At 48.6% G+C, this 23,803-nt stretch overlaps 1 protein-coding gene across 2 annotated transcripts in view; it reads left to right on the forward strand.

The window, feature by feature from the left end:
* TCEA3 (transcription elongation factor A3) overlaps positions 1 to 23,803 on the forward strand; it is a 42,678-nt gene that overhangs the window by 15,129 nt on the left and 3,746 nt on the right. For both annotated transcript variants that reach the window (XM_038531636.1, XM_038531635.1), the window contains exons 5-9: positions 3,414 to 3,476; positions 13,848 to 14,011; positions 14,177 to 14,233; positions 17,707 to 17,861; positions 23,088 to 23,234. In XM_038531636.1, the coding sequence (XP_038387564.1) occupies positions 3,414 to 3,476; positions 13,848 to 14,011; positions 14,177 to 14,233; positions 17,707 to 17,861; positions 23,088 to 23,234 (586 nt within the window). The remainder of the gene's footprint in view (positions 1 to 3,413; positions 3,477 to 13,847; positions 14,012 to 14,176; positions 14,234 to 17,706; positions 17,862 to 23,087; positions 23,235 to 23,803) is intronic.

Genomic DNA, 23,803 nt, shown 5'->3' on the forward strand with positions numbered 1-23,803 from the left:
GCATTCGAGGAGGAATCCTGCAGGGGAAGCCCCAGGATCCAGTGAGGGATTGGAGGAGCATGTGAAGAATGCCCTCTCTCTTCCCCTCTCCCTCTTTGCTGCCTCCCTTCTGTGTTGAAGCTGGGGTGAAGGTCTGGAGCCAAAGGAGTCTGGTCCATGGGATAATCAGGGCCAGCCCCTGAAGCTGCCTCACCCACTGTCTCCCACGCCACCTGGAGGGAAACATTGGAAATGTTTCCCGCTGGAAATCCGTGCGGGAACATTGCACAATCCAGAAAACCAGAAATCAGGTGCCTAGCTAGGACTAGTTTTCCACAGAGTGGAAAAACTTCTATGTTCTCAAAACCGCTGGAGGGACAGGAATGTCTTCTTCCCAGCCACCCCCAGGTGACTTTCTTCCCATTTGACAGGGAAGGGAACCCATACTCAGAGAAGACCTGCCCCGGGGGCAGGACCGGGATTGCAACTCATGCCACTATCTCCCTTTCTAGAATACCTGCTATATATGCTTGTATGCCCGAGGGAAAGGAACTGGAAGGAATGACCTCAAACAACGGTTGCCACTGGGGAGCTTCGTTTACCCACTTTTTTAGTTTTTATATTTCTGTATTGTTGGGCTCTGCAGCGTTTGGCAACAAATATATTTTTTTAAGATTTTATTTATTTATTCATAGAGACACAGAGAGGCAGAGACACAGGCAGAGGGAGAAGCAGGCTCCATGTAGAGAGCCTGACGTGGGACTCGATCCAGGGTCTCCAGGATCACGCCCTGGCTGCAGGCAGCGCTAAACCGCTGCACCACCGGGGCTGCCTGGCAACAAATATTTAAATGGCACCTACTTTGTGCAAGGCATTCTTGTATTTGCTTGGAATAAGCCAGTGAATATATTAGATTGGATTCTGCAGAAGCAGACCCTGAGACACAGATTCAAGTGCAAGGGGTTTACCTGGGAAGCGATTTCAAGAAATGCAGAGAGAGGAGTGAGGGAGTAAGATGGGAAGCGAAGGGAGCCAGCCCAGGGTGTGTTAGTGGGCTGCTGCTGCTGGGCAGCCAGGCTTCAGTCCTGCTGGGGAACTCTGGGTGACAGTGGAGGACACACCTCACCCCCAGGAGGGCTGAGGACACTGTGGTATTTATCCACCAATTCCTGTGTATGGGTTGAAGGCCGCTCCCAGGGTCATTAGCTCCAGGGCCCTTCCAGTCCACCAGGCCGCTGGCACAGGCTGGCACGGAGGACTCCCTGGGGCACAGGCCAGGGGAGCTCGTAGCGTGGAGCCCATGGGTCCCAGTGCACTGGGGGAGAGAGTGCCCAAGGGGATGTGGGCTCTGCAGGAACAGTGTCCGCCTGGTGAACAAGCCCCACCGCCGAGCTCTGTGCTTGCAGAATTTACAATGGGAGCTGGTCAGACAAAACACATGATCGGTAAGGCAGTGATGTAGTATGTTGGAGGAGGTGCTGCACCCGGCTTACAAGGAAGCCTGGGCGGGGACGGGGGGCAGCAGTTAGCTGGCTCATCCCCTGGAACATGCAACTCTTGATCTCAGGGTCATGAGTCCAGTCCCACGTTGGGTGTAAAGATTAAAAAAAAAAAAAGAAAGAAAGAAAGAAAGGAAGGAAGGAAAGGAGGAAGGAAGGAGGGAGGGAGGGAGGGAGGGGGGGAAGGAAGGAAAGGAAGAAGGAGAGGAAGGAAGGCCTTCCTTCCTTCCTTCCATTCCTCCATCCCTCTCCCTCTTCCTCCCTCCCTCTACCCTCATCCCGTCACTCCCTCACCTCCCTACACCATCCCGTCCCTCCCCCTCCCTCCCGCAAGAAAGAAAGAAAGAAAGACAAGAAGCTTGAGTGAATGAAATGGGGAGTGATGGTTACAATTTACAGACTGATTGGCTACCTGGTGGCTCAATGGTTGAGCATCTGGCTTTGGTTCGGGTCGTGATCCTGGGGTCCTGGGATTGAGTCCCATATTGGGTTCCCCATGGGGAGCCTGCTTCTCCCTCTGTCTATGTCTCTGCCTCTCTCTCTGTGTCTCTCATGAATAAATAAATAAAATCTAAAAAAAAAAACCAACAATTTACAGACAGATTAAATTTATCATAAAGAGAATGTAGCTACATGCATTTTGGAGAATAAAAACAAATTTTCACCTCTGATCCCATACCCTAATATAACCATGGGTGTCCTTCCTTTCTTTCTTTTCTTTTCTTTTCTTTCTTTCTTTCTTTCTTTCTTTCTTTCTTTCTTTCTTTCTTTCTTTCTTTCTTCTTTCTTTCTTTCTTTCTTTCTTCTTCTTTCTTTCTTCTTTCTTTCTTTCTTTCTTTCTTTCTTCTTTCTTTCTTTCTTTCTTTCTTTCCTTCCTTCCTTCTTTCTTTCTTTCTTTTTCTTCTCTCTTTTTAAGATTTTTATTTTATTTTTTTAAGCAATCTCTACACCCAATGTGGGGCTCCAACTTACAACCTGAGATCAAGAGTTGTATGCTATAGCCGCTAAACCGGCCAGGCTTCACGGTTTTATTTTCTTTGCATCTTTTTTCCCTCCTGGGTGTTGGTTTTCTTGTGTGACTTTAGAAACCGTATACATCTAATTTTGTGCCCTATTTCACTTGCCATTTTATCACGGCTCTAGTATCTCCAAGGCCTATGTTCTTCTCTCTGCTTCTCCTAAGTAAGGTGCCTGTCAGGGGAGGCTAAAACTGATCTCCAGCTCCTTGGCTCCTTGTGAGAATAGGCAGTCCCAGGAATGCCAATCTCTGTGGACTCCCGCTAGCAAAGGCCTGCCTGAGAGCAAGGAGTGGGGGAGCCTGCTGAGCATTAGATAAAATAATTAGTAATACAAAGTAAAGAAGGCGGGGTGCCTGGCTGGCTCAGTCAGTAGAGCATGTGACTCTTGACCTGGGGGTTTCAAGTTCAAACCCCAGTTTGGGTATAGAGGTTACTTAAAAATAAAAAAAATATTTACAATAAAAGAAAATTAGTGGGACACCTAGGTGGCTGAGCAGCTGAGCATCTGCCTTCAGCTTAGGGCGTGATCCTGGGGTTCAGGATCAGTTTTGCATTGGGCTCCTTGGAGGGAGCCTGCTTCTCCCTCTGCCTATGTCTCGGTCTCTCTCTCTCTCTCATGAATAAATAAATAAAATCTTTTTTAAAAATTAGTAATACATGGCATAGCTCATGTAATGTATATGGTATGTATTAGGCTTCCTTCCCTTGATTGCTTCATTTGATGGAGGGTATGTGCAGGTGACTAGCCCATGCTACCTGGAGCATCACCCACCTGCAGCTGTGGTCCAGGTGGGCTCCATCATCCTCAGCCCAGCATGCCTGACTCCCAGAAGCTTTCTCTCCAGCCTCTGAGCTCTTTAGCATCAGTACTGGTGCTAGTTTACAAGAGTCTCATCTCCAGTTTCTCTTCTTTCAGGAGAGATTCTGTGGACTCCAAGTCTTCAGCCACATCCTCTCCAAAAAGGCCATCGATGGAAAGGTAAAAGAAGTCCTGGGCTTCTCCATCCCAGAGGTCCTGTTCAGCACGTGTTCCCCTCTCTGCTTTCATGGGAGAAGCCCTGGGGCAGGGGAAAGAAGGAAGCCTCATTCATTATGTTGCTTCCAAATTCTAGGGACCACATAGTAAGACTGAATGGACTCTGAATCAGAGGTATGGCTCCTTCACTGGGGTGGCTGACCAGTCACTGTTGCCCCATTACTATCTAGGGAACATTTTCAAGGTCAAGTTGAACCCATGAGGAGAGAGGTCTTGAGAGTCTATACCTGGAGTGAGATCTCTGGGTTTAGTTACCTGAAATAGCATAACTTATCAAGTTGTTTATTCATCAAATATTTATTGAGGGGCAGCTATGTGCCAGGAACTGTTCTAGGTGCCAAGGACACAGCAGTGAGCAAAAGAAACATCCCTGTGGTCATGAGGCCTATATTCTAATATGGGGTGTTAGGCAATACATATAATAAATAAATCAGGCAATGATTTAGAAGGTGACAAGCATTATGGAAAACAAGAGAGCACAGTGAGGGGGGTTGGGAAGGATGGTCATCAGGGCAGTCAGGAGAGCTCTCTTTGAACAAACCCTTCAGGAAGCCTGGGCGGCTCAGCGGTTTAGCACCTGCCTTTGGCCCAGGGCGTGATCCTGGAGTCCCGGGATCAAGTCCTATGTTGGGCTCCCTGCATGGAGCCTGCTTCTCCCTCTGCCTGTGTCTCTGCCTCTCTCTCTGTGTCTCTCATGAATAAATAAATAAATTAAATATTAAAAAAAAAAGAAAAAGAACAAACCTTTCAAAGAAATGAAGGAACTAGCCAGGCAGATACCAGGTTCATTCCAAGCCCAGGACCCTAAGTGGCAGGGTCAAGAAGTGATGAGGTGGCCAGGGCTGGAGTGAGGGGGAAAGTTGGAGGATGGACTGGAACGGGAGCCACAAGGTGGGGAATGTATCAGAATGGCTCTGGCTGCTGTGCTGAGCATGGGTTGTCAGGGCTGAGGGCAGGAGCAGAGACCAAGAGCAGAGACCAGCCAGGAGGCTTTTCAAAAGTTCAGGCAAGATATGATGGTGGCTTGGACCAGGGTGGCAGCAGTGCAGGTTGGGGAAGTGACGGACTCTAGAGATAGTTTGAGAGGAGGGGTACAAGAGAATCTGAAGCATCAAGGTGACTCCAAGACTTTTTGCTTGAGGACCTGAAAGGACAGAATGGGGGAAGATTGTTGTGTCAATCAGGCTGCGACAGGAGACGCTGGAGCTCAGGTTTTGGATGTGTTGGGTTTGAGGGGTCTCCTAATCATGCAGATGGAGAAGTTGAATAGGTTATACCTTATACTTAGGTTATACCAAGCTAGGATTAAAGAAGAACATCTGGGCTAGAAATCTAAGATTCAGACCCATTAGCATGTATCTAGCATTTGAAGTCACAAAACTTGATGAGATCACTAACGAGAGATTATGACTGAAAGAGGGAATGTGAACTGTGGTCCGGGGGAGATGAGAGGTTAGAGCAGGAGGCAGTGGATTAGAAGTGGATTAAAGCTAATGATTCGTGCCCAGGGACCATATTGGATGGTGGGGTAACCAGGTGTTGGCTTCTAGGAGACTATATGTGGAGGCGCACAGTTATTTTAGTACCAGTAAGACTACCACTGGATAGAAAAGAAGAGGCACAAAAATTAGGCTGTTTAAGGCTTTCTGAAGATTAAACATCTGAAGATGTTGATGGGGCCTCTGGATTGCTCTGTTCCAAAATGGCTGCTGAGTGCGAGCTGGTGAGTGGAGGCTCCAGGAAGTTCTGCTTGGAGAAGGAGTCTGAGGCCACATCATGCCTCTGAAGAGAAGAGTTCTGTGGTCATTTGGCAATGTCCAGGGTCGTCCTGGTTCTACACCAGTGGTTCTCAATAGGGAGTCATTTAGAAATTTGTGGAGGCATTTTTGGTTGTCATGACTTGGAGGGTATCTTAGTTCAGGCTGCTGTAACAGAATGTGGGCTAGGTGACTTAAACAACAGACATTTATTCCTCACAGTTCTGGAGGATGAAAAGGCCAAGATCAAGGTGTGAGCCAACTCAGTTCCTGATGAGGACCCTATCCCTGGCCTACAGATGGTCACCTTCTCACTGTGTCTGCACAACACACACACTTACAAAGCGAGCTCTGGTCTCTTTTCTTCTTGTAAGGACAGTACTCCCATCATGGGGCCCACCCTCATCTACACTGAATTACCTCTCAAAGGCCTCACCGCCAAATGCTATCACATTGGAGGTTAGGGCTTCAAAATATGAGTTTATAGAAGACACAAGCATTCAGTCTGCAATGGGAGAGGGGAAGGAGCACAGCAGCATTAAATAGGCAGGGATCAGAGATGCTAAATGTCCTGGAACATGAAGGATATCCCTGCATAATGAAGAATTGTTCTATCCCAAAAGGAAGCACTGACCACTAGTCCAGTCCTGGGTGTGATGTTATAATAAAAACAGTTCATGTTTGTGTAAGGATTTATACTTCCATACTCCTTTCCTGATTTTGCCTCATAACCTTGAAGTCTTCTGACTCCCTCCCATAATGCATTCTTTTTCTGAAGGCCAGTCAAGCAGAATATGTTTGTCCTTAGAGCAGCTGTGCCATTTCCTGCTGGTTCTGTATTGGGGTGGGGAATCCAAAGGAATACAAGCATGTCTTGTAACTCCACCTTACCTACCACCCAGACTGTTTCCTGCACTCTCTACCTCTTGATTTCATCTTTCTCTTCCATTTTTCCATCCATCCACCCATCTGTCCATCCATCCATCCATGCATTTGGTGAGCATGTTCGTTGAGCACCTCCTTGCAAACCTAACATCCTCCAAGGACCAAGGTCATGTGCACACAGTAGGTGACTGGTGGAGACCACAGCAGCCTGGAGGGTACTTGTCTGTCTGAAGGGGGCCGTCACTATCTGGCCCAGCTGTTTGTTGCTTTGGAGAAATGCAGGTCCAGCATGCCATGTCTTCCTATTTTTTAAGGAAAGCTGGACATCTAGATTTTCATATGAAACTTCCAATTTTAAATATTGACAATGTATTCATATTTTCCTAAGACACAGTAGGGCAAACAAAATACATTTGGAGCTCAACCAGGTGCAGCCCCTAAGCCCAGGCAAAGATATAAACTCATGATCTCTGCCTTTATACAGCAGATCACTAACATAGAGGCAAGACACCAAAATATTTTTTTGTTTTTGTTCTTCAAATGCTTTTTAAGAATGTTTTTCAAAGATATAACATTCGGTGGGAACATAGGAAGAGCGTCTCAGTATGACTTGAGAAGTCGAAGAAGACTTCATGGAAGATGCTGTATTTGTGCTCAGAATTGAAAGATGAGCAGTTTGCTTGGTAAAGGCAAGCCAGGAGGGGGCAGGCCCGGCAGTGGGACTGGAGCATGCAAAGGTGTAGTGATGTGAGCGAGCGTGGTGCTCGGGGAAGGGAGCTGGAGCATCAGGGAGCAGACCACGAAGGGCACCCCTGGGTGGAGGAGGAAGGTTGCACTTTATCCGCTGCCCTTGCCGAGCTGTCTGAATTGTTCGCTTCTCACCGGCAGCGAGGCTTGCCTGGTGGTGTAGTGACCCCAGTGTCCTCGAGGTGGCGCGGCAGGAGCAGCGAGCGGGCCTCCAGGTGCCTCAGCTCCGACCTGGGGCGGGAGAATTTTTCTAAAGGCTTGATGATGTCAGATCCCAGGCTGGGGCAGGCGCTGGCACATCCGGGGAGCAGAAGGAAGCGGTTGATAAATTCGACGCCCCAGGGCAGTCCGGGTGGCTCAGCAGTTTAGTGCCACCTTCAGCCCAGGTCCTGGTCCTGGAGTCCCAGGATCGAGTCCCCCATTGGGCTCCCTGCATGGAGCCTGCATCTCCCTCTGCCTGTGTCTCTGCCTCTCTCTCTGTGTGTGTCTCTCAGGAATAAATAAATGAAAAAAAATTTTAAATGCTTTAAATCCGACGCCCCACCCCCGCCAGGGATGCCCTCCCTGCAATTTGTCACAGTTTCCAATCCTGTGCAATGAAAGCAAAATGAGCGTGGCTTCCTGAAATGCAGGGAGACATGAATTCCAGCCAGCCAGCTCCTAGCCAAGGGAAGGGAGGGGGCTGGGAGTGCCCTGCCAGGAAGGTGGGGGGTGGAGTTTGGGAGGTGGGGGAGTGGTAAATGCAACAAGCAGTCTAACCTGGGAAACTTCTCAGCCTTTTAGAGACAATGTGTTGAAAAGAACTTGGAAGGCAGGCAGATCTAGGTTTGTGGTGTGACTCTGCCTTTTGGTGGTTGGATGACCTCAGATAAGTCAGTTCAGCTCTCTGAACCTCGGTCTATTGATCTGCAAAATGGGGATAATTATGAACCCCTCATTATGAGGATTAAACGAGGTATCAAAATGCTTAACACTGTTCCCAACCCATATAAATGCTCCGTATGTGCATAATGCTTGGTAATAATAGACTTAGTGCGGTAATCTATGTAGATTGGCTAACACTTCATTACTAGAATTCTCTTAGATGCTTTAATCCTCTCAGAGACTCTATAAGATGGGTACCGGTGTCATCCCCATTTCTAGCCCAAGGTCACATAGCTACAAAGTGGTGGTGTCAGGCCTTGAGCCTTGGAGCTTCACTCTGGAGCAGCTTGGGTTCTTAAGGAATATGCCACCCCATGTAGACATTCCCCAGATGAAAGTTGTTGTTCTCATGCCTCCCAAGCAGCATGCACCAGCTCCCCTGATGGTTCCTCACTGGTGAGTCCTGACGTTGCGGATGTGGTGATGGGCATGCAGGTCAGTGAGACCCAGTGCCAGGAGGAATCCGGGCCTCCATCACCACTGGGGATGGGCTGGCCTGGGTCGTGGGAGTTGGCACTGCCTCAGAGAGAGATCACTCCCTTCATTCCAGGGAGCAGGGTCACCAGCCTTCCAAAGAGGATGTGTCACCCACCCAATGCAACTGTATCTAGGCCCCTGGATGTGCCTTTTATCTCTTTGTGGCCAACTCCCTCAACTCGTCCTAGATTCATTCATTCAACAAAGATTGGTGGAGTGTTGGCCCCGAACGCTGTTCCAGGTGCTGGAAAACAGTGGTGAACCAGCCGAAGGGGTCCCTGTACACTGGAACCTGTCATCTGGAGATGGAGGCAGACAATGTTTATAAACACACTGCTTGTTAATTCTAGATTCTAGATTTGGGTGAGTGCTATGAATGAAAGAAACCAGGTCACGATGTGCTAGGGAATTAAAGGGCAGGAATAGGCTGTGTGGGGAGTGTAGTTAGGGAAGAGAAAGAAGCAGCTGGGGGAGGGTCTTCCGTGACCTGAAAGGGAGCATGGCATGAGATTAGGTCAGAGGGGAGGCAGAGGCCAATGTCGAGGGGCTGGGAGGCCACAGTGAAGAGTTAGACTTGATGCTGTTGAGGTTTTGAAAGGGTTCCCCCAGGATTCTGTGTGGCAAGTGAGTTATAAGGGGAAGAGGATGCTGGGAGACCAGCTTCGGGGCAGTTACACCTGTGCAGGTGAGAGCCTGGTGGCCAGGATCAGGGTTGAGTGCAGGGAGATTTCTTCTGGTTGCAGGCAGCCCCTTAGGCTCTAGAATCTACACCTTTTCCAGCCTGCCCTCACCCACACACCTTTCCCTCCCACTGAAATCTGACTCCTGCAGATTCCCAACCTTGTGCCCTGCTGCCAGGCCATCAGTTGTCAGGCAGGGTTGGGTGGAATCCAGGGTAAGTTCCTCTAGAACAGAAAGGTTCAAACTGCATTTAAAACATAAAGCTAGGAAATCCCTTTGGATGAAATTGTTCGTAATTCAAAATAGAAACCTTGCAAGAGCAGAGCCTTCCTTCCCCAGCCCACCTCAGTCCTGAGGCAGCACTGGGGCACCTTTGATGAGCCCCAAGGTTCCAGAGAACACAAAAGTCCCAGTGATCCAAGGGTGTCTGTGGTGACAGGGGGCATCCAAGGTCAAGCCAAACAGCAAGGGCTGAGGAACAAGGAGTTCTCCTGAGGAATCTACATTGAAGAGTGCCCAGCAGGATGTTGGATATTGGATCTTATAACCCCAGATTTTTAACACTGGAAAGCCTAGACTACTCAGTCAGCTTCACTCTCGGACATGCCTCCATGGGTCTGACTTTTCAGAAGCTCAGCATCTTCTTCCTGAAGGGAAGAAGCACATCCATAGTTCCAGAGCTGCCTGGTGCAGCTGCCCACGCTGTGCACTGTACAACTCTGGGAGGTTCCCAGCTGACAATATGAATAGCGCTCCCTGGAATTAAGAAATGCAGCAGCCCTTTGGGACCTCCCCCAAGGGCTCAATGTGGTTAAGACTCTGGTGTGTAGGAAAGGACCCTAATTTCTTCAACTCCTATTGGTCAGTTTTTCCTAGGAGGCCTGTAGGCTGGCTGGTGGATCCTGGTGGGTTACTGAGATAAAGGTGGAGGCATCTTGACTGCCTGGCACCCACCGCAAGAGTAGTGCAGGAGCAGCTCTGAAATGGAGGGAGTTGTGCAACTGTCACTCCATCCTCTCATCTGTGAAATGGGGCCAGCAACTTGACTCGCAGGGTTATGGAGAGCAACAAATAGCAAACAGGCAATAAACGGTGGCTTTGGTTTTTACCTTCCTTAGCAAGCCCAAGTCTGTCGCGTCCCTTCTCTCCAGCCCCCTCCCCCCTCACACTCCAGCTGCCCTGAACATCGCCCATGCAAACCCCAGGTTTCCCTCGTCTGTGCATTTCTGCCAAGAGTGCATTTTCCCGTCCACCCCTCCAGCAGGCAGCTCTTGCTCCCCAGCCCTTGTGCAATTTGTTGGACTGCATTGCACTGCAGTGTGTGACCTCTTTGAGCTTTCTTAGGCCATGCGGTTACTGAGGGCTGGCCTGGTGATACTAATTGGCACGGGTCACCAATGGAATGCTGGAGGATGCCTCTTCCATTGCCCACCACCCTCTTTGCAAGGACTTGAGAGGGACCAACAGCAGCTGGAGTCTGAGTTTCAGCCTAGTTTTTTTGGTCACATATATCAGTACTTCATTTTCTTTTTTTTTTTAAACTTTTTTTATTGTGATAAAATATATATAACAAAATGTGTATTTTAACCTTTTTTTCCACCATAGGAAAAAAAGATATTTTGTCATTCGAATGCATTAAGATTTACCAAAGACATAAAACAGATTAGGTATCATTGCATATTTCAAGTTGTATGGTTATGCTTATTCAGTGAGCTTCCTATATAGATTCTTTTTGTCAAAGTATACATGACATAAAATTTAGCCATTATAACCATTTTTTAAGTGTATGGTGGCATTAAGTACATCCACATCGTTGTATACTCACCACCACCATCCATCTCCTCAAACTTTCTCATCCTCCCAAACTGAAACTCTGCTCCATTAAATGCTAAATCCCCATTTCCCCCTTCCTCCACCACCCACGCCACCATCCTACTTTCTGTCTCCCTGGATTTAACTATTCCAGGTACTTCATACAAGTAGAATCACACAGTATTTGTCCTTTTGTATTTGGCTTATCTCACATATAATGTCCTCCATTCGTGGCAGTTCACCCATGTTGCAGCATATTTCAGGATTTCATTCATTTTGTGACTGAATAAATATGCCATTGTATTATTTTCCATGATATCTGTTCATCTTCACTGGATACATGAGTTGCTTCCACCTTTGCTGCTAGCTCCTTGAGAACAGGAAGACAGGAAACCTATCTGAGCCATCAGCTTAGAGTAGCAACTCCTGATAATCAGATTTTTTTTCAGATGTTTTTTTTTTTAAGATTTATTTATTTATTTATGATAGACGTAGAGAGAGAGAAAGAGAGAGAGAGGCAGAGACACAGGAGGAGGGAGAAGCAGGCTCCATGCCGGGAGCCCGACGCGGGACTCGATCCTGGGACTCCAGGATCGCACCCTGGGCCAAAGGCAGGTGCTAAACGGCTGAGCCACCCAGGGATCCTCTTTTTCAGATGTTTTTAAAAAAAACTAAATTGGGGTGCCTGGGTGGCTCAGTTGGTTAAACATTTGCCTTTTGGCTCAGGTCATGATCCTGGGGATTGACCCCCATGGCTCTCCCTTCCCTCCCACTCATGCTCTCTCTCGCTCGCTCTCAAATAAATAAATAAATAAATAAATAAATAAATAAATAAATAAATAAAATCTTAAAAAAATAAAAAAATACCAAAGTGTTTCTCATTACAAAAGTACATATACCATTCAGAGACGATTTATAAAATATGGATAAGCATAAGAAGAGATTGAAATCTCCTGTAACCCGGTCTCAGAGGGATAATTGCTATTATAAGGTGTTAGAGTCTGAATGTTCCTATGTTGAAGCCCCAACACCCAAATTGACTGTATTGGGAGATAGAGCCTTCCTTTATAGAGGTACTGAAGGCTAAATGAGGTCATGAGGGTAGAGCCTTGATCCAATAGGATTAGTGTCCTTCAGAGAGACACCTGCTCACCCTCTGTCATGCGAGGAGCTAGCAAGAAGGAGGTTGTCTACAAGGGAGAAAATTGAATTGAGCAGCACTTGGGCCTCAGACTTCCCTGTCTCCAGATCTGTGGGAGATATCTATTGTACGAACCATCCAGGCTGTGGTGTTATAGCAGCCCAAGCTAAGACACACAGTTATCCCTCCAGTCATCTGTACATGTATGTATATATGTACACACATGACCCGATGCAGGACTCCATGCCAGGCACCTTGGGATCACGCCCTTAGCCAAAAGCAGACGCTTCTGTATTTGTGAGTGGTTTTTTTTAAAGATTATTTATTTACTTACTAATGAGAGACAGAGAGAGAGAGGCAGAGACACAGGCAGAGGGAGAAGCAGGCTCCATGCGTGGACTTGATCCCAGGACCCCAGGACCACACCCTGGGCTGAAGGTGGTGCTAAACCACTAAGCCACCCGGGCTGCCCTGTATTTGTGAGTTTGTTTTTTTTAAGATTTTATTTTATTTACTCATGAGAGATACAGAAGGAGAGAGAGAGGCAGAGACACAGGCAGAGGAAGAAGCAGGCTCCATGCAGGGAGCCCAACATGGGACTCAATCCTGGGTCTCCAGGATCACACCGTGGGGCTGCAGGCGGCGCTAAACCACTGCGCCACCGGGGCTGCCCTGTATTTGTGAGTTTTTAAGCCCAAACCCAAATGAGGTCACTCCTAGGCACTGTATCACAGGAGTTAAGAGTAGACTTTGGAATTGGGCAGACCTAGGTTCAAATCTCAGTGGTGTAACTCTGTTTCCCCTCATCTGCAAACGAGGAGGAGAACAGTATCTACCTCCTAGGATTACTATGAGAATTAAATTAGAAAATGTTCCTGAAGTGCCTGGCGCAGTGCCTGGCACATGGTAAAAGCCAACCCTCTTCAGTGGTGGTAAATTCACTGTTCACTGGACTGTCAGCTCCTCGCGGGACGGAGCTTTCCTGACTTTTCTGCCCTACCCCTTGTTCTTAGCACATGACCTAGTAAATATTCATTGAATGAGTGAGTATGTGGTTCAATGAGATGGTAGAGCAGCTAGCATGGTGTCTAACGGATTGTAGCATAGTTTTTTTTTTTTTAAGATTTTATTTATTCATGAGAGACACAGAGAGAGAGAGAGAGAGAGGCAGAGACACAGGCAGAGGGAGAAACAGGCTCCATGCAAGGAACCTGACATGGGACTCGATCCCAGATCCCGGGATCATGCCCTGAGCCAAACGCAGACACTCAACCGCTGAGCCACCCAGGCGTCCCGGTAGCATAGTTTTGGGTGTAGTGATAATACTCTGTAACCAGCAGAGCAGAGTGATTGGTTAAGAGTCTGGGCACCAGAGTTCAACTGCCTGGGTTTAGGTTCTGGCTTCCAGATGTGTGACCAGAGTCAAATTATCCTAAATGGGACTATCTACAACTCACTTTAAAATGCAAGCCTAGGGCAGCCCGAGTGGCTCAGCGGTTTAGCGCCTCCTTCAGCCCAGGGCCTGATCCTGACGATCCAGGATCAAGTCCCACGTCGGGCTCCTCTCCTGGAGCGGGCTTCTCCCTCTGCCTGTGTCTCTGCCTCTGCCTCTCTCTCTCTCTCTCTCTGTGTCTCTCATGAATTAATAAATAAATTCTAAAAAAATTTAAAATGCAAGCCTAATATGGAGATATGAATAGCAGGTAGCCTCATGGAGGCGTTGTGAGGATTAAATGAGATGATCCATGTCAAGTGCCTAAAAATAGCACCTACCTCATGGGGTTGTCATGAGGATTAAGGGAGCTCACCCATGGAAACATCCAGAATGGTGCTTAGCGAAGGCTTTATTAGCTTAATGTCAGAATGTCTGTTTCTGTTTGTCATCCTCAGATCAAACAGCGGCAAATCGAAAGCAGAGACCCCCAAAACACCCACCAGCCCCTCAACCCCCACCTTTGCCCCCTCCGTCTGCCTCCTGGCACCCTGCTATCTCACAGGGGACTCTGTGCGGGACAAGTGTGTGGAGATGCTCTCGGCAGCCTTGAAGGCCGAAGGTGAGAGGGCCTGGGCCAGGGGTGGAGGAGGGAAGGGTTTCCCAAGGGCAGATGAGATGCGGTCTTTCTCAGGAGTGGTACAGGACACTGCAGGGCGCTGTACGGGCAGGCGCCACTGCCAACACCATGTCTGGCTGACACCTGTGCTTCCCAAATCTCTTTTAGATGATTACAAGGACTATGGAGTCAACTGTGACAAGATGGCATCGGAAATCGAAGATCATATCCTTGAGCTGTGCCAGGGCTGTGGGTGCCTGGACTGTCCAGCAGCAGGGGCTCCCAAGTGCAAGGGACCCAGGACACTGAAGGGGAGAAGGGGAGGGGAAGGGTCCTGGAGACAGTCCCCTGCTCTGCCTCTGAACTAGAGTTTTTAATTCTAGCTAACATGTATTAAGTCTTGCACCTGCCAGCCTCTTGCTAAGCTGTTTAGAAGCAGTACCTTGTTCAAGGTTGAGAACAATCCCACAAGGTAGGTCCCCTGATGAATCCCATTTTACAAGGGAGGCCACTGGCTCAGAGAGGTTAGGTCTCTTGCCAAAGCTCATACAGCTGACAGTAGTGATTGAGTTGGGATTTGAACCCAGAAAGTGTGACTCCAGAGCCTGAGAGCTCAGTCCCTGTGCCAGACAGGCCACATTGTCACCTGGCTGGGTTGCGATGTCAAGTATCAGAGTCGACAGGGAGTGCAGCCTTTCTCATCCTCTGCCTTCTCCTCTGTTCCATCCTCTGAAGGTTGAATCCCAACTACATACCAGGCATTGTTTTTTTTTTTTTTTTTTTTTTTTTTTAATTTATGATAGTCACAGAGAGAGAGAGAGAGGCGCAGAGACACAGGCAGAGGGAGAAGCAGGCTCCATGCACCGGGAGCCCAATGTGGGATTCGATCCCGGGTCTCCAGGATCGCGCCCTGGGCCAAAGGCAGGCGCCAAACCGCTGCGCCACCCAGGGATCCCCATACCAGGCATTGTGATGGGCAATTGATGCTTCCTGCTTCTGGCAATTCTCACAGTCTCTAGGAGGCAGAGGCTGTTGTTTCCATTTTACAGATAAGGAGACTGAGGCTCAGAACTACTGGGTGTCAGGGCTTGATTGAAAACCCTGGCCTTTGGATTCCATGTCCTGAGTTCTTGCCCTCTTTACAAGGGGGCTTTGTAGACAGAGGAGGTGACCACCGAGTCATGTGGGCCCCCTGCACCAAAAGAGTGTTATTTGGGGAAGAAAATCCCTCTCTGCAGTGTCCCACTGAATGAATGCATGGAATATCTTTTGCTGGAGAAATAAAGCTTTGCATCTCAAAGGGGTATAGAGGGAGGGGGACAAATCTCCCAGGGAGAGGGGTTCTGAGTGTCACACTGAGATGTGAGTGACCCTTTTAAGATGTGAGTGACCCTTTTAAGCCTCCTGGGCTACCCAGGGAGCTCAATCAGGTCTGCTGGGGAGGGTCCCTGGTCCAGTCTGGTCTGACCATGGTCAACAAGCTCACCTGCTGCCACATCCTGTGTGAGGCCTACCTGTATATCTTCAAACGTGCTTGCTGGGAAGTCCTCTCCACCATCATTTAATTATTAACCAGCGCATCTTGGGCTGTTCAACACATCACCAAGTACATTCTCATCAGTCCCAGTTGATTCAGGAACACAGAGCACAAGGTATCAAAACCCTGAGCTTCATATTTTCTTTTTTTAAGATTTTATTTATTTATTCATGAGAGAGAGAGGCAGAGGCAGAGGGAGAAGCAGCCCGATGTGGGACTTGATCCCAGGATCCTAGGATCCCAACCTGAGCCCAAGGCAGATGCTCAACCACTGAACCACCCACGCGTCCCCTGAGCTTCATCTTTTCCTCTCCAAGCGGTCGTTCCTCCAAACAGGTCCCTTCTACCTTCAAGCCCAGGTTGAAACAAAGGCCAGTGATTGGTACCCGGTGCCACTCCTGGCCTTTCCTCCTTCCCTTCCTCCCTCTTCTGAAGGACAGGAAATCAGAGCTGTATTAAGCCCTTTACCTCTTTGTTCTTAGAGGATGGGACGTGAGGGTGAGGGGGAGGATAAGCTCCAGGGCTTGAATGCTCTCTGTCCTAAAAAGATCTGCCCTGTTTGGAGTGACCTCGCACTACCGTACCTCTGAAGGGGTCAGTGACCCCAGGGCCTGTGCTCCACCTCGTCCTGCCTTGGGATCTCAGGAAACAGAGACAGAGTCAGGAAGAGGCTGCTGACAGTACTGCCAGGCCTGCTGTCCCCACCTATCAAGCAGATTCACACCTCCAGGAATCCCAAACACAGAATTTTTTTTTAAGATTTTATTTATTTATTCATGACAGACTCAGAGAGAGAGAGAGAGGCAGTGACACAGGCAGAGGGAGGAGCAGGCTTCATGCAGGGAGCCTGACATGGGACTCGATCTTGGGTCTCCAGGATCATACCCCGGGCTGAAGGTGGCGCCAAACCGCTGGCCATCGGGGCTGCCCCCAAACACAGATTTTTTTTTTAAACAAAATTTTTGGCTTTTACATGCATTGTGGCATATTCTTTCTTTTCATGTTGTTATTATACAAACAACATTAAAACAGCAATAACAGACAAAATAGATGACACCACCTTCCCTCCCACCGCTTCTAGCAAGTCAGCTGTTCCATGTGTCCATATTCCCCACAGTCTCTTTCTCGTATATGGCTCTTCCCAGCAAAGGGTTTGTCTTCCTGGTTCTGCTTGGCGGAGGAGACCAAGACAATGCGCTGTGTTCCCTGGGCTCCTCCGGAGGCTAGAGAAGGGAGGCGGGGCGGGCGACCTGTCTGGGATGCTGCGCCCGCCTGCCTGGGAAGAGAAGTCCCTGCGGCCGGTGGTCAGGGGCGACTTCCTGCAGTGGGAGTGGAGGGAGCCTTACTGGCAGGAGGGGATCTGGCTTCCAGCCCTGTCTCTGCCGGGAATCTGCCCTGTGACCTTGAGCAGGGCCCTCATCCTTCCCAAGCCTTAGCTTCCTTATCTATTAATGAGAGAAGTAACTCTGACCAGCAATTCCCAAAGTGGGTTCCACGACCTGCTACTAGGTATTCCTAGGGGAAAAGGGGGTGGTGGGGGGGAGGTGGATCTGTGCTCGACTATGTTGGGAACACGACTGAAGATTGAACAAAATGGTGTCTTGATTGTAATACTTCTTTGAGCCTTTGACATGAGGCTCCTAATCTTATGTTTTCCTCTGATAGCTGGTTCCAGAGGCCTTTTGAAACTGGGGATGAGTTTTATCACTGTCCTCATCTTACCAGGCCCTAAATGTTGAGCACGTGATGTCCCAGACACCAGGCTGGTGCATCATGCTAGGTGTAGCTTGCTGAATCCTCAGAATAGCCCCATATTTTATAAATAAGGAAACCAAGGCACAAAGAAATGTGATTCATCTGAGTTATTCAAAAGGCTCAGACAGACCCAGGACGCCCATCCCTGGGGTCCCTGACACCATAGAGCTTGCTATGGCCTGATCTCACCATGGAAGCTGTTTCCTGTCCCTGATGCATAGCTGACCCCAAATGCCCGAGCAAGAGCTCCACTCTGGGAGTCAGAGGCCACATAGATGCCCAATCCCTGTTCAAGTCCAAGGAGGGGAACAGATGGTCCTGGGGCTCCTCGGGCTTCAGGGAGTGAGTGGCTCCCTGTCCTTCTGTGCCCTTCCATGAGTGGCTCGCTGGTCCTTGACCGTGTCACATATCTACCAGGAGCTCAAGAGCACGGACATGAAGTACCGGAACCGGGTGCGCAGTCGAATCAGCAACCTCAAGGACCCCAGGAACCCCAGCCTGAGGAGGAATGTGCTCAGTGGAGCCATCTCTGCTGGGCTCATTGCCAAGATGACAGCAGAGGTGAGAGTGGGGGCTGGGACCTCAGCGTGGTGGGGTGGGGTGGGGCCTGGGACCAGGTCCCTGCTGCTTTGCCCACGTCTGACAGGCAGCACCTTGTGGCTCAGAGGAGATGAGCTGGGGGCTTTTTCAGCCAGACCATCTCAGACCCCCCATCCCTCCAGGCTTCTAGACCATCAGGATAGTGGACACAGCTAATATGAATTAAGCACTGTGCTAAGTGCCTTAGGCTCATTGGCCAATTATGTCTTCACAGCATCTGAGATAGAAGTGTTTAGTATCCCCATTCTACAGATGAGGATATTGAGGCTCAAAGAGGTTAACTGATTTGTCTACACACACAGCTAGAAGATGTCAAAACCAGAGGCCCGGCTGACTCGGTTGGTGGAGCATGCAACTCTTGATCCCAAGGACTCTTGGGAGTTTGAGCTCCACGTTGGGTATAGAGATTACTTTAAAAAAAAAGAAAATCTTTAAAAAAAAAAGATTTTATTTATTTATTCATGAGAGACACAGAGAAAGGCAGAGACACAAGCAGAGGGAGAAGTAGGCTCCGTGCAGGAAGCCCAATGCAGGACTCAATCCTGGGACTCCAGGATCATGCCCTGGGCCAAAAGCAGATGCTCAGCCACTGAGCCACCTGGGTGTCCCAATAATAAATCTTTAAAAAAAAAAAAAAAGAAAAGAAAATGTCAAAGCCAGGAGGCAAGCCGTCTGGCCCCAGACCACCCAGTTTTTATGGCTTTGTTATCTGCCTCCCTCTTCTGTCTTGTTCAGTCCTGGTCCCAAGCCAAAACAGCCGTGCCTGTCTCTGTGAAACAAGGTCCAAGGTGGGGAGACAGGCATAATTTCAAATTTGTACAATACAGAGGTGGTAAGTGCCATGATAGAGCCACTCTAGGAATTTATAGCTTGAGAGGTCAGGAAGGGAAGGGAAAGGAAACAAGCCTGTTCAAGGAAGTATGCGCGCTGGTTACAAGCTTCAGGACTGTGCCAAACTGCATGGGTTTGAATTCAGCCTCTCTCACTTAGCTGTGTGATCCTAGACAAACTACTTAACCTCTCTGGGCCTCACTTTTCTCATCTATAAAACAAAATAATAATAAATATCATGGGGCACATGGGTAGCTCAGTGGGTTAAGCATTTGACTCTTGGTCTCAGCTCGGGTTTTGATATCAGGGTTGTGAGTTCAAGCCCTGTGTCAGGCTCCCTGCAGGGCGTGGAAACTACTTAATAATAATAATAACAATAATAGTAATAATAATAATAATAGCTATCTCATGAAGGATTGAATGAGTTAATATATATGAGTGTTTAGGTTAATATACGTAAAGCCCTCCCCAGAATTTGTATGATAGGTTTAGTTACTGACCATTTTGTGTAACCCCAAGCACCATGCTATGAAAAGGGAAATATTTATACCCATTTTATGGATGAGAAAAACTGAAGCCACCTACGACTAGGAAGTGACAGATGAGAATTTGAACCCAGATCGGTTTATTTCGGAGCCCTACCTCTTGGAAACCCCTTTTGTGCACCCTCAGATAATGAGTGGCCCTTTGTTGCCAGAGCTGATAAAGGAGATTCCCCACCCACCCCCAAAAAAAAGAAAGGAGATTCCCTGCAAGCCCCACTAAATCAAAGTGGCCCAGACAAGGGAAAGGGAAATGCATCGGGATCCTGGAGTCTGGCTGTGCCTCAGAACGTCTGGGAGCCCTCTGAAACTGTTGGCGAGGGTGTGCCTGTGTGTTTGTGGTATGTGTGCTGAGTATGTGTGATGTGTGATGTGTGTGGGGTGTGTAATGTATGGAGTGTGTTTGGTATTTAGTATATGTTTGGGGGGTGCAGGGGTGTGTGTTGGGGGAGAGATGTGATAGGTGTATGTATATTTCTCTCTTCACTGCTTTCCTCAAATACCCAAAACAAGAGTGAGCCCCGGCTTTAGCATAAAATAGGGGAACTTGGCACAGGTGGACCAGGGTTATCTTTCTGCTCAATTCAAAATATTTGATCTTTTTAGGCAACCAGCAACATATTCCCAGAGTTACAAATTGCAACTTGGCTTTACAGTGTCTTATCTTTCCTTGCAAGGAGAAGCTTTGACTTTTATGGAAACCTGGCCTTGTGTTTCCTCTTCCCTGTCCCCCACTCTCTGGCTCCAGGATCCCTTTACTTCTTTGTATGTGCTTTGTAGGAATGCTATCCAGAGACTCTTCCAGGCAATTCAAGGCTAGGGGAAACCAGGCCAGGAGAACCAAGAGCAAGGTCTAGGCGCAAGTCTGAGCCAAACCCAGGAAGTTCCCAGAAGCTAGAGGTCAGAATGGAGCTGAGTGTCTGGATTAACACAAAGGCCTCAGAAGTCCCAGCAAAGGAACTGGCCAACTCAGATATGTAGATGGTCTGGCCCCACCCAAGGACTATTCACTAGAACAGAACAAGAGAATCAGGTGGTCAACCCATGCCCAAGAAGAGGCCAACCAGACCAAGAGGAGCAAGCCAAGAACTTACCAGGCCTTCCACAGGGCCAGGCACCGAGGATCCTACCCCCTTGCTGGAAGCCTAGGCATCGAATGCAGAGACCTTCATCCTGAGGTCATCTTTTGCTCCAGGCAGGAAGTTTCTTTAAGAAATATAAGACAAAAAAAAAAAAGAAAGAAAAAAGAAAAGAAAAGAAAGAAAAGAAAAGAAAGGAAAGGAAAGGAAAGGAAAGGAAAGGAAGAAAGAAAGAAAGAAAGAAAGAAAGAAAGAAAGAAAGAAAGAAAGAAAGAAAAAAGAAAGAAAGAAAGAAAGAAAGAAAGAAAGAAAGAAAGAAAGAAAGAAAGAAAGAAAGAAAGAAATATAAGACCATTTTTGCTCCAATAAGAAAAATAACAGCTTGGGGTTGGGCGGCCTGCTGTGCTCTGGCTCAGGGGACAGGGAGCTGCCATTAGCAAGAGCCTGGGACAGCAGATGCCCTTGTATGGGGATGTCCCTCTCTGCATCCTGTGTCTTCCTAATTCTTCCCTCATTCTTCCTTCCCTCTTTCCCTCTCTACTCAGACATATCCTAGAGTGGAATCGATTCTAAGATGAGCTTTAGACCTGTTGAGTGGATATACCATCAGCCTCACGAGGAGAGGGGTTTTATCTGTAACCTGCTCACCCAGCACTGAGACACTCATCCCTGGCATGTCAAAGCTGTGCAACATATCGGGTTCACCTTTAGTGCTCCTCCTCTAAAGATGTAAATACATGAGGACCAGTGTCCTCTCCCACTCCATTCTCATCCTCCTTTCCGTCCTTATTATAGTACTACACTGTAGTACTCTATTTATTCCATGTGGCTTTGACACTGCCTCCTCCCCGATGAGGCCAGGCAGAGACAGGTAAATGGATTGGTGAGTGGGTGTCTTTCTGTTCTCTGTTTCTTAGCTGGCACACAAGACCCCCTCTCCACAGTCTGACGCCCAGCCCCATCTCCCACACTTCTCATCTTGAACACACCCCAAACGTCCTTCCCCAAAGACCTGTTATTCTTGTCTGATCTTTTGTGTCTATTCTTCTCGGTCTCTAGAATCCTGTCTGTCTTGGGAACTCCTGCTTATCTTTCGAGACTGGTTAAGGCATCAACTTCTTTAACGAGCCTCCCCTGCCCCCAAGCAGCTGGCCATCCTACTCTGGGCTTCCCCCTGTACTTTGTATTCTTCCGCTCTAAGTACATCTCACGCTATCTCGCTATCTCGCAATCCTGTCTAAATACTTGGCCACTCTACCAGACTAACATGACCTGGGGACAGGAAACAAATCTTCCTATCTGAATCCTCAGGGCTCAGAAGTAGCCGTCTGAGGGAGTCAGTGCCTAGTAGCTCAAGAGAGGTGATTCCGTGTAGCTATTTCCAGCTCTGCATTCGATTACATGACATTAGTAGCTTGAAATTGGCCGTTGTAGGAGCATTTACACCATGGAAATTGGTGAATGCTACAAACCAGGCACCCCGAAGGCCAAGGCCCCATTCACCAGCACAAAGTGCAGTTAAAAGCATTCAGTAAATTGACATCCAATACATTTTGAATGAATGAATGCATTATGCCCTGGATTTCTCCCCAAATTAAAGTTAGTTGCTTTTTGCTTATATGGCCCTGGATTGGCTTGTTTTTCTGTATACCCCTGCCAGTGGTTAGGACCTAGTCCTTGAACTTGATATAGTCGGACTTAAACATTTGGGTGCACCAGAATAACTTGAGGGCAGACTAGTAAAATTCCCGGGGGTTCCCTTAGGATTTTGGATTCAGAGGACTCTGCATTTCATCAGGAGGCCCAAGTGGTTATAATGCAGTGGTCAGCATGCTACAATCACTTGATCTTTGCGCCAACTCTGTTTTCCATGGTTGAAGGAGTCGGGATAGATAGCAACAGTGGAAATGTTTAGCCAGCACCAAGTCCTCATTTTAACATTAGCTCTGGCCATCCTCCCTCCCCCAAACCAACCTTACCTAGAGCTCTCTCCAGTTTGTGTTCCCTTCTCTGCTGTCCTCTGGCAGAGGCGTAAGGGGAGTCAAATGCCCAGGGAGATGGATAAAGGTAGGACCTGGATAATGCAAATGCTGAGTGTCTGCGGTGAGCTGATGGGAGACAGGACATTCTGTTCTATAGGAGCTCAAAGAAAAAGATGTTCTGTGATGCAGGTGAGCAGTTAGCTGTGTGAACCCAGGAGCTTCCGGTCCTGCTTGGGTCAAGGTGGCTGCAGCAAGTCATGGAGTGTTGAGGTCAAGGTTCCCAGCAGTCAGAATAGACTGGGCAGTGATTACAGTTTGGACAGGCACTGGGCCAAGTCCAGACCGGATGGATAAGGGGAACATCACAGATCAGGGGGTCACGGCCCAGACAGCTCATGCAGGAAGGTTCAAGCAGGTACCCAAGGTCTTGGCAGGCAGGGTGAGCACCGGATCTGGGGAAATGTACACAAGATATTGACTCTGGGGCAGAAGCTATTTGCCTTCTGCTCTCCCACACGTGCCCTCCTGCTCTTGGCCCTGTCAGCCTACAGGCTTGCCCTTTCACCCAAAGCAGAATGGAGACTCTGGGTATAGCCCTTTCCCAGCTGGGGCAAGGCCAGAAGTCCAGGCCTCCCTCCTTGTACTCAATCCAGCATGTTCCCCTCTCCTCCGTTCAGGCTCTCTAGAAGCCTGGTGGGGCACAGGGTCCCTGGGACTCTCTAGCCCTGAAGGGGCAGACTCATTTCTCTCCAGGAAATGGCCAGCGATGAGCTGAGGGAACTGAGGAATGCCATGACCCAGGAAGCTATCCGTGAGCATCAGATGGCCAAGACAGGCGGCACCACCACTGACCTTTTCCAGTGCAGCAAATGCAAGAAGAAGAACTGTACCTATAACCAGGTGCGGGAGAGGGGGCAACGGGGGCGTCGGAGGTGGAGAACCAGGGGCAGCCTAGAAGGGAGCCCGGGGGAGAAAGGGCTAAAACTCCGGACTGCAGAGAGAAGGGCAGGTCTTAGTCCACCACCATGATGCACCTGTGGCTTCTAGAAAATGTTCTCCTGCATGTAAGATCACCCAGGCTTGTGTCTATGAGACATGGCCAGCATGCTCTAGCCTGACCTGTAGCAAGAATAGGACCAGTCACGGACTTCTGTAGAGTCACAGATGCTCAGAAAGAGACTTAGCCATAGAAAACTAGCTCCCTCATTTTATGCACAGGGAAACTGAGGCCCAGACAGGGGTCAAGGTATGCAGCTTTGTCCAAGATGGCCAAGACCATCATAAATGGCAGAGGTAGTAACAAACCCAGATCGAGACTTTTCTGCCTGCCTGCAGTACAGCCAACGTGGCAGCCAAGCTGAAGGCGTTTAGCCCCAGGTGTTCAGGCTGAGGACCACTGTCCCAGCACAGGGAGTCGCAGAAGGCTGTGGAGGCCCCTTCTCTGAAAGACTCAAACCCCAAGAACCACC

Source organism: Canis lupus, chromosome 2, assembly GCF_011100685.1.
Source record: "Canis lupus familiaris isolate Mischka breed German Shepherd chromosome 2, alternate assembly UU_Cfam_GSD_1.0, whole genome shotgun sequence".
In the NCBI taxonomy this organism is placed as follows: Eukaryota; Metazoa; Chordata; class Mammalia; order Carnivora; family Canidae; genus Canis; species Canis lupus.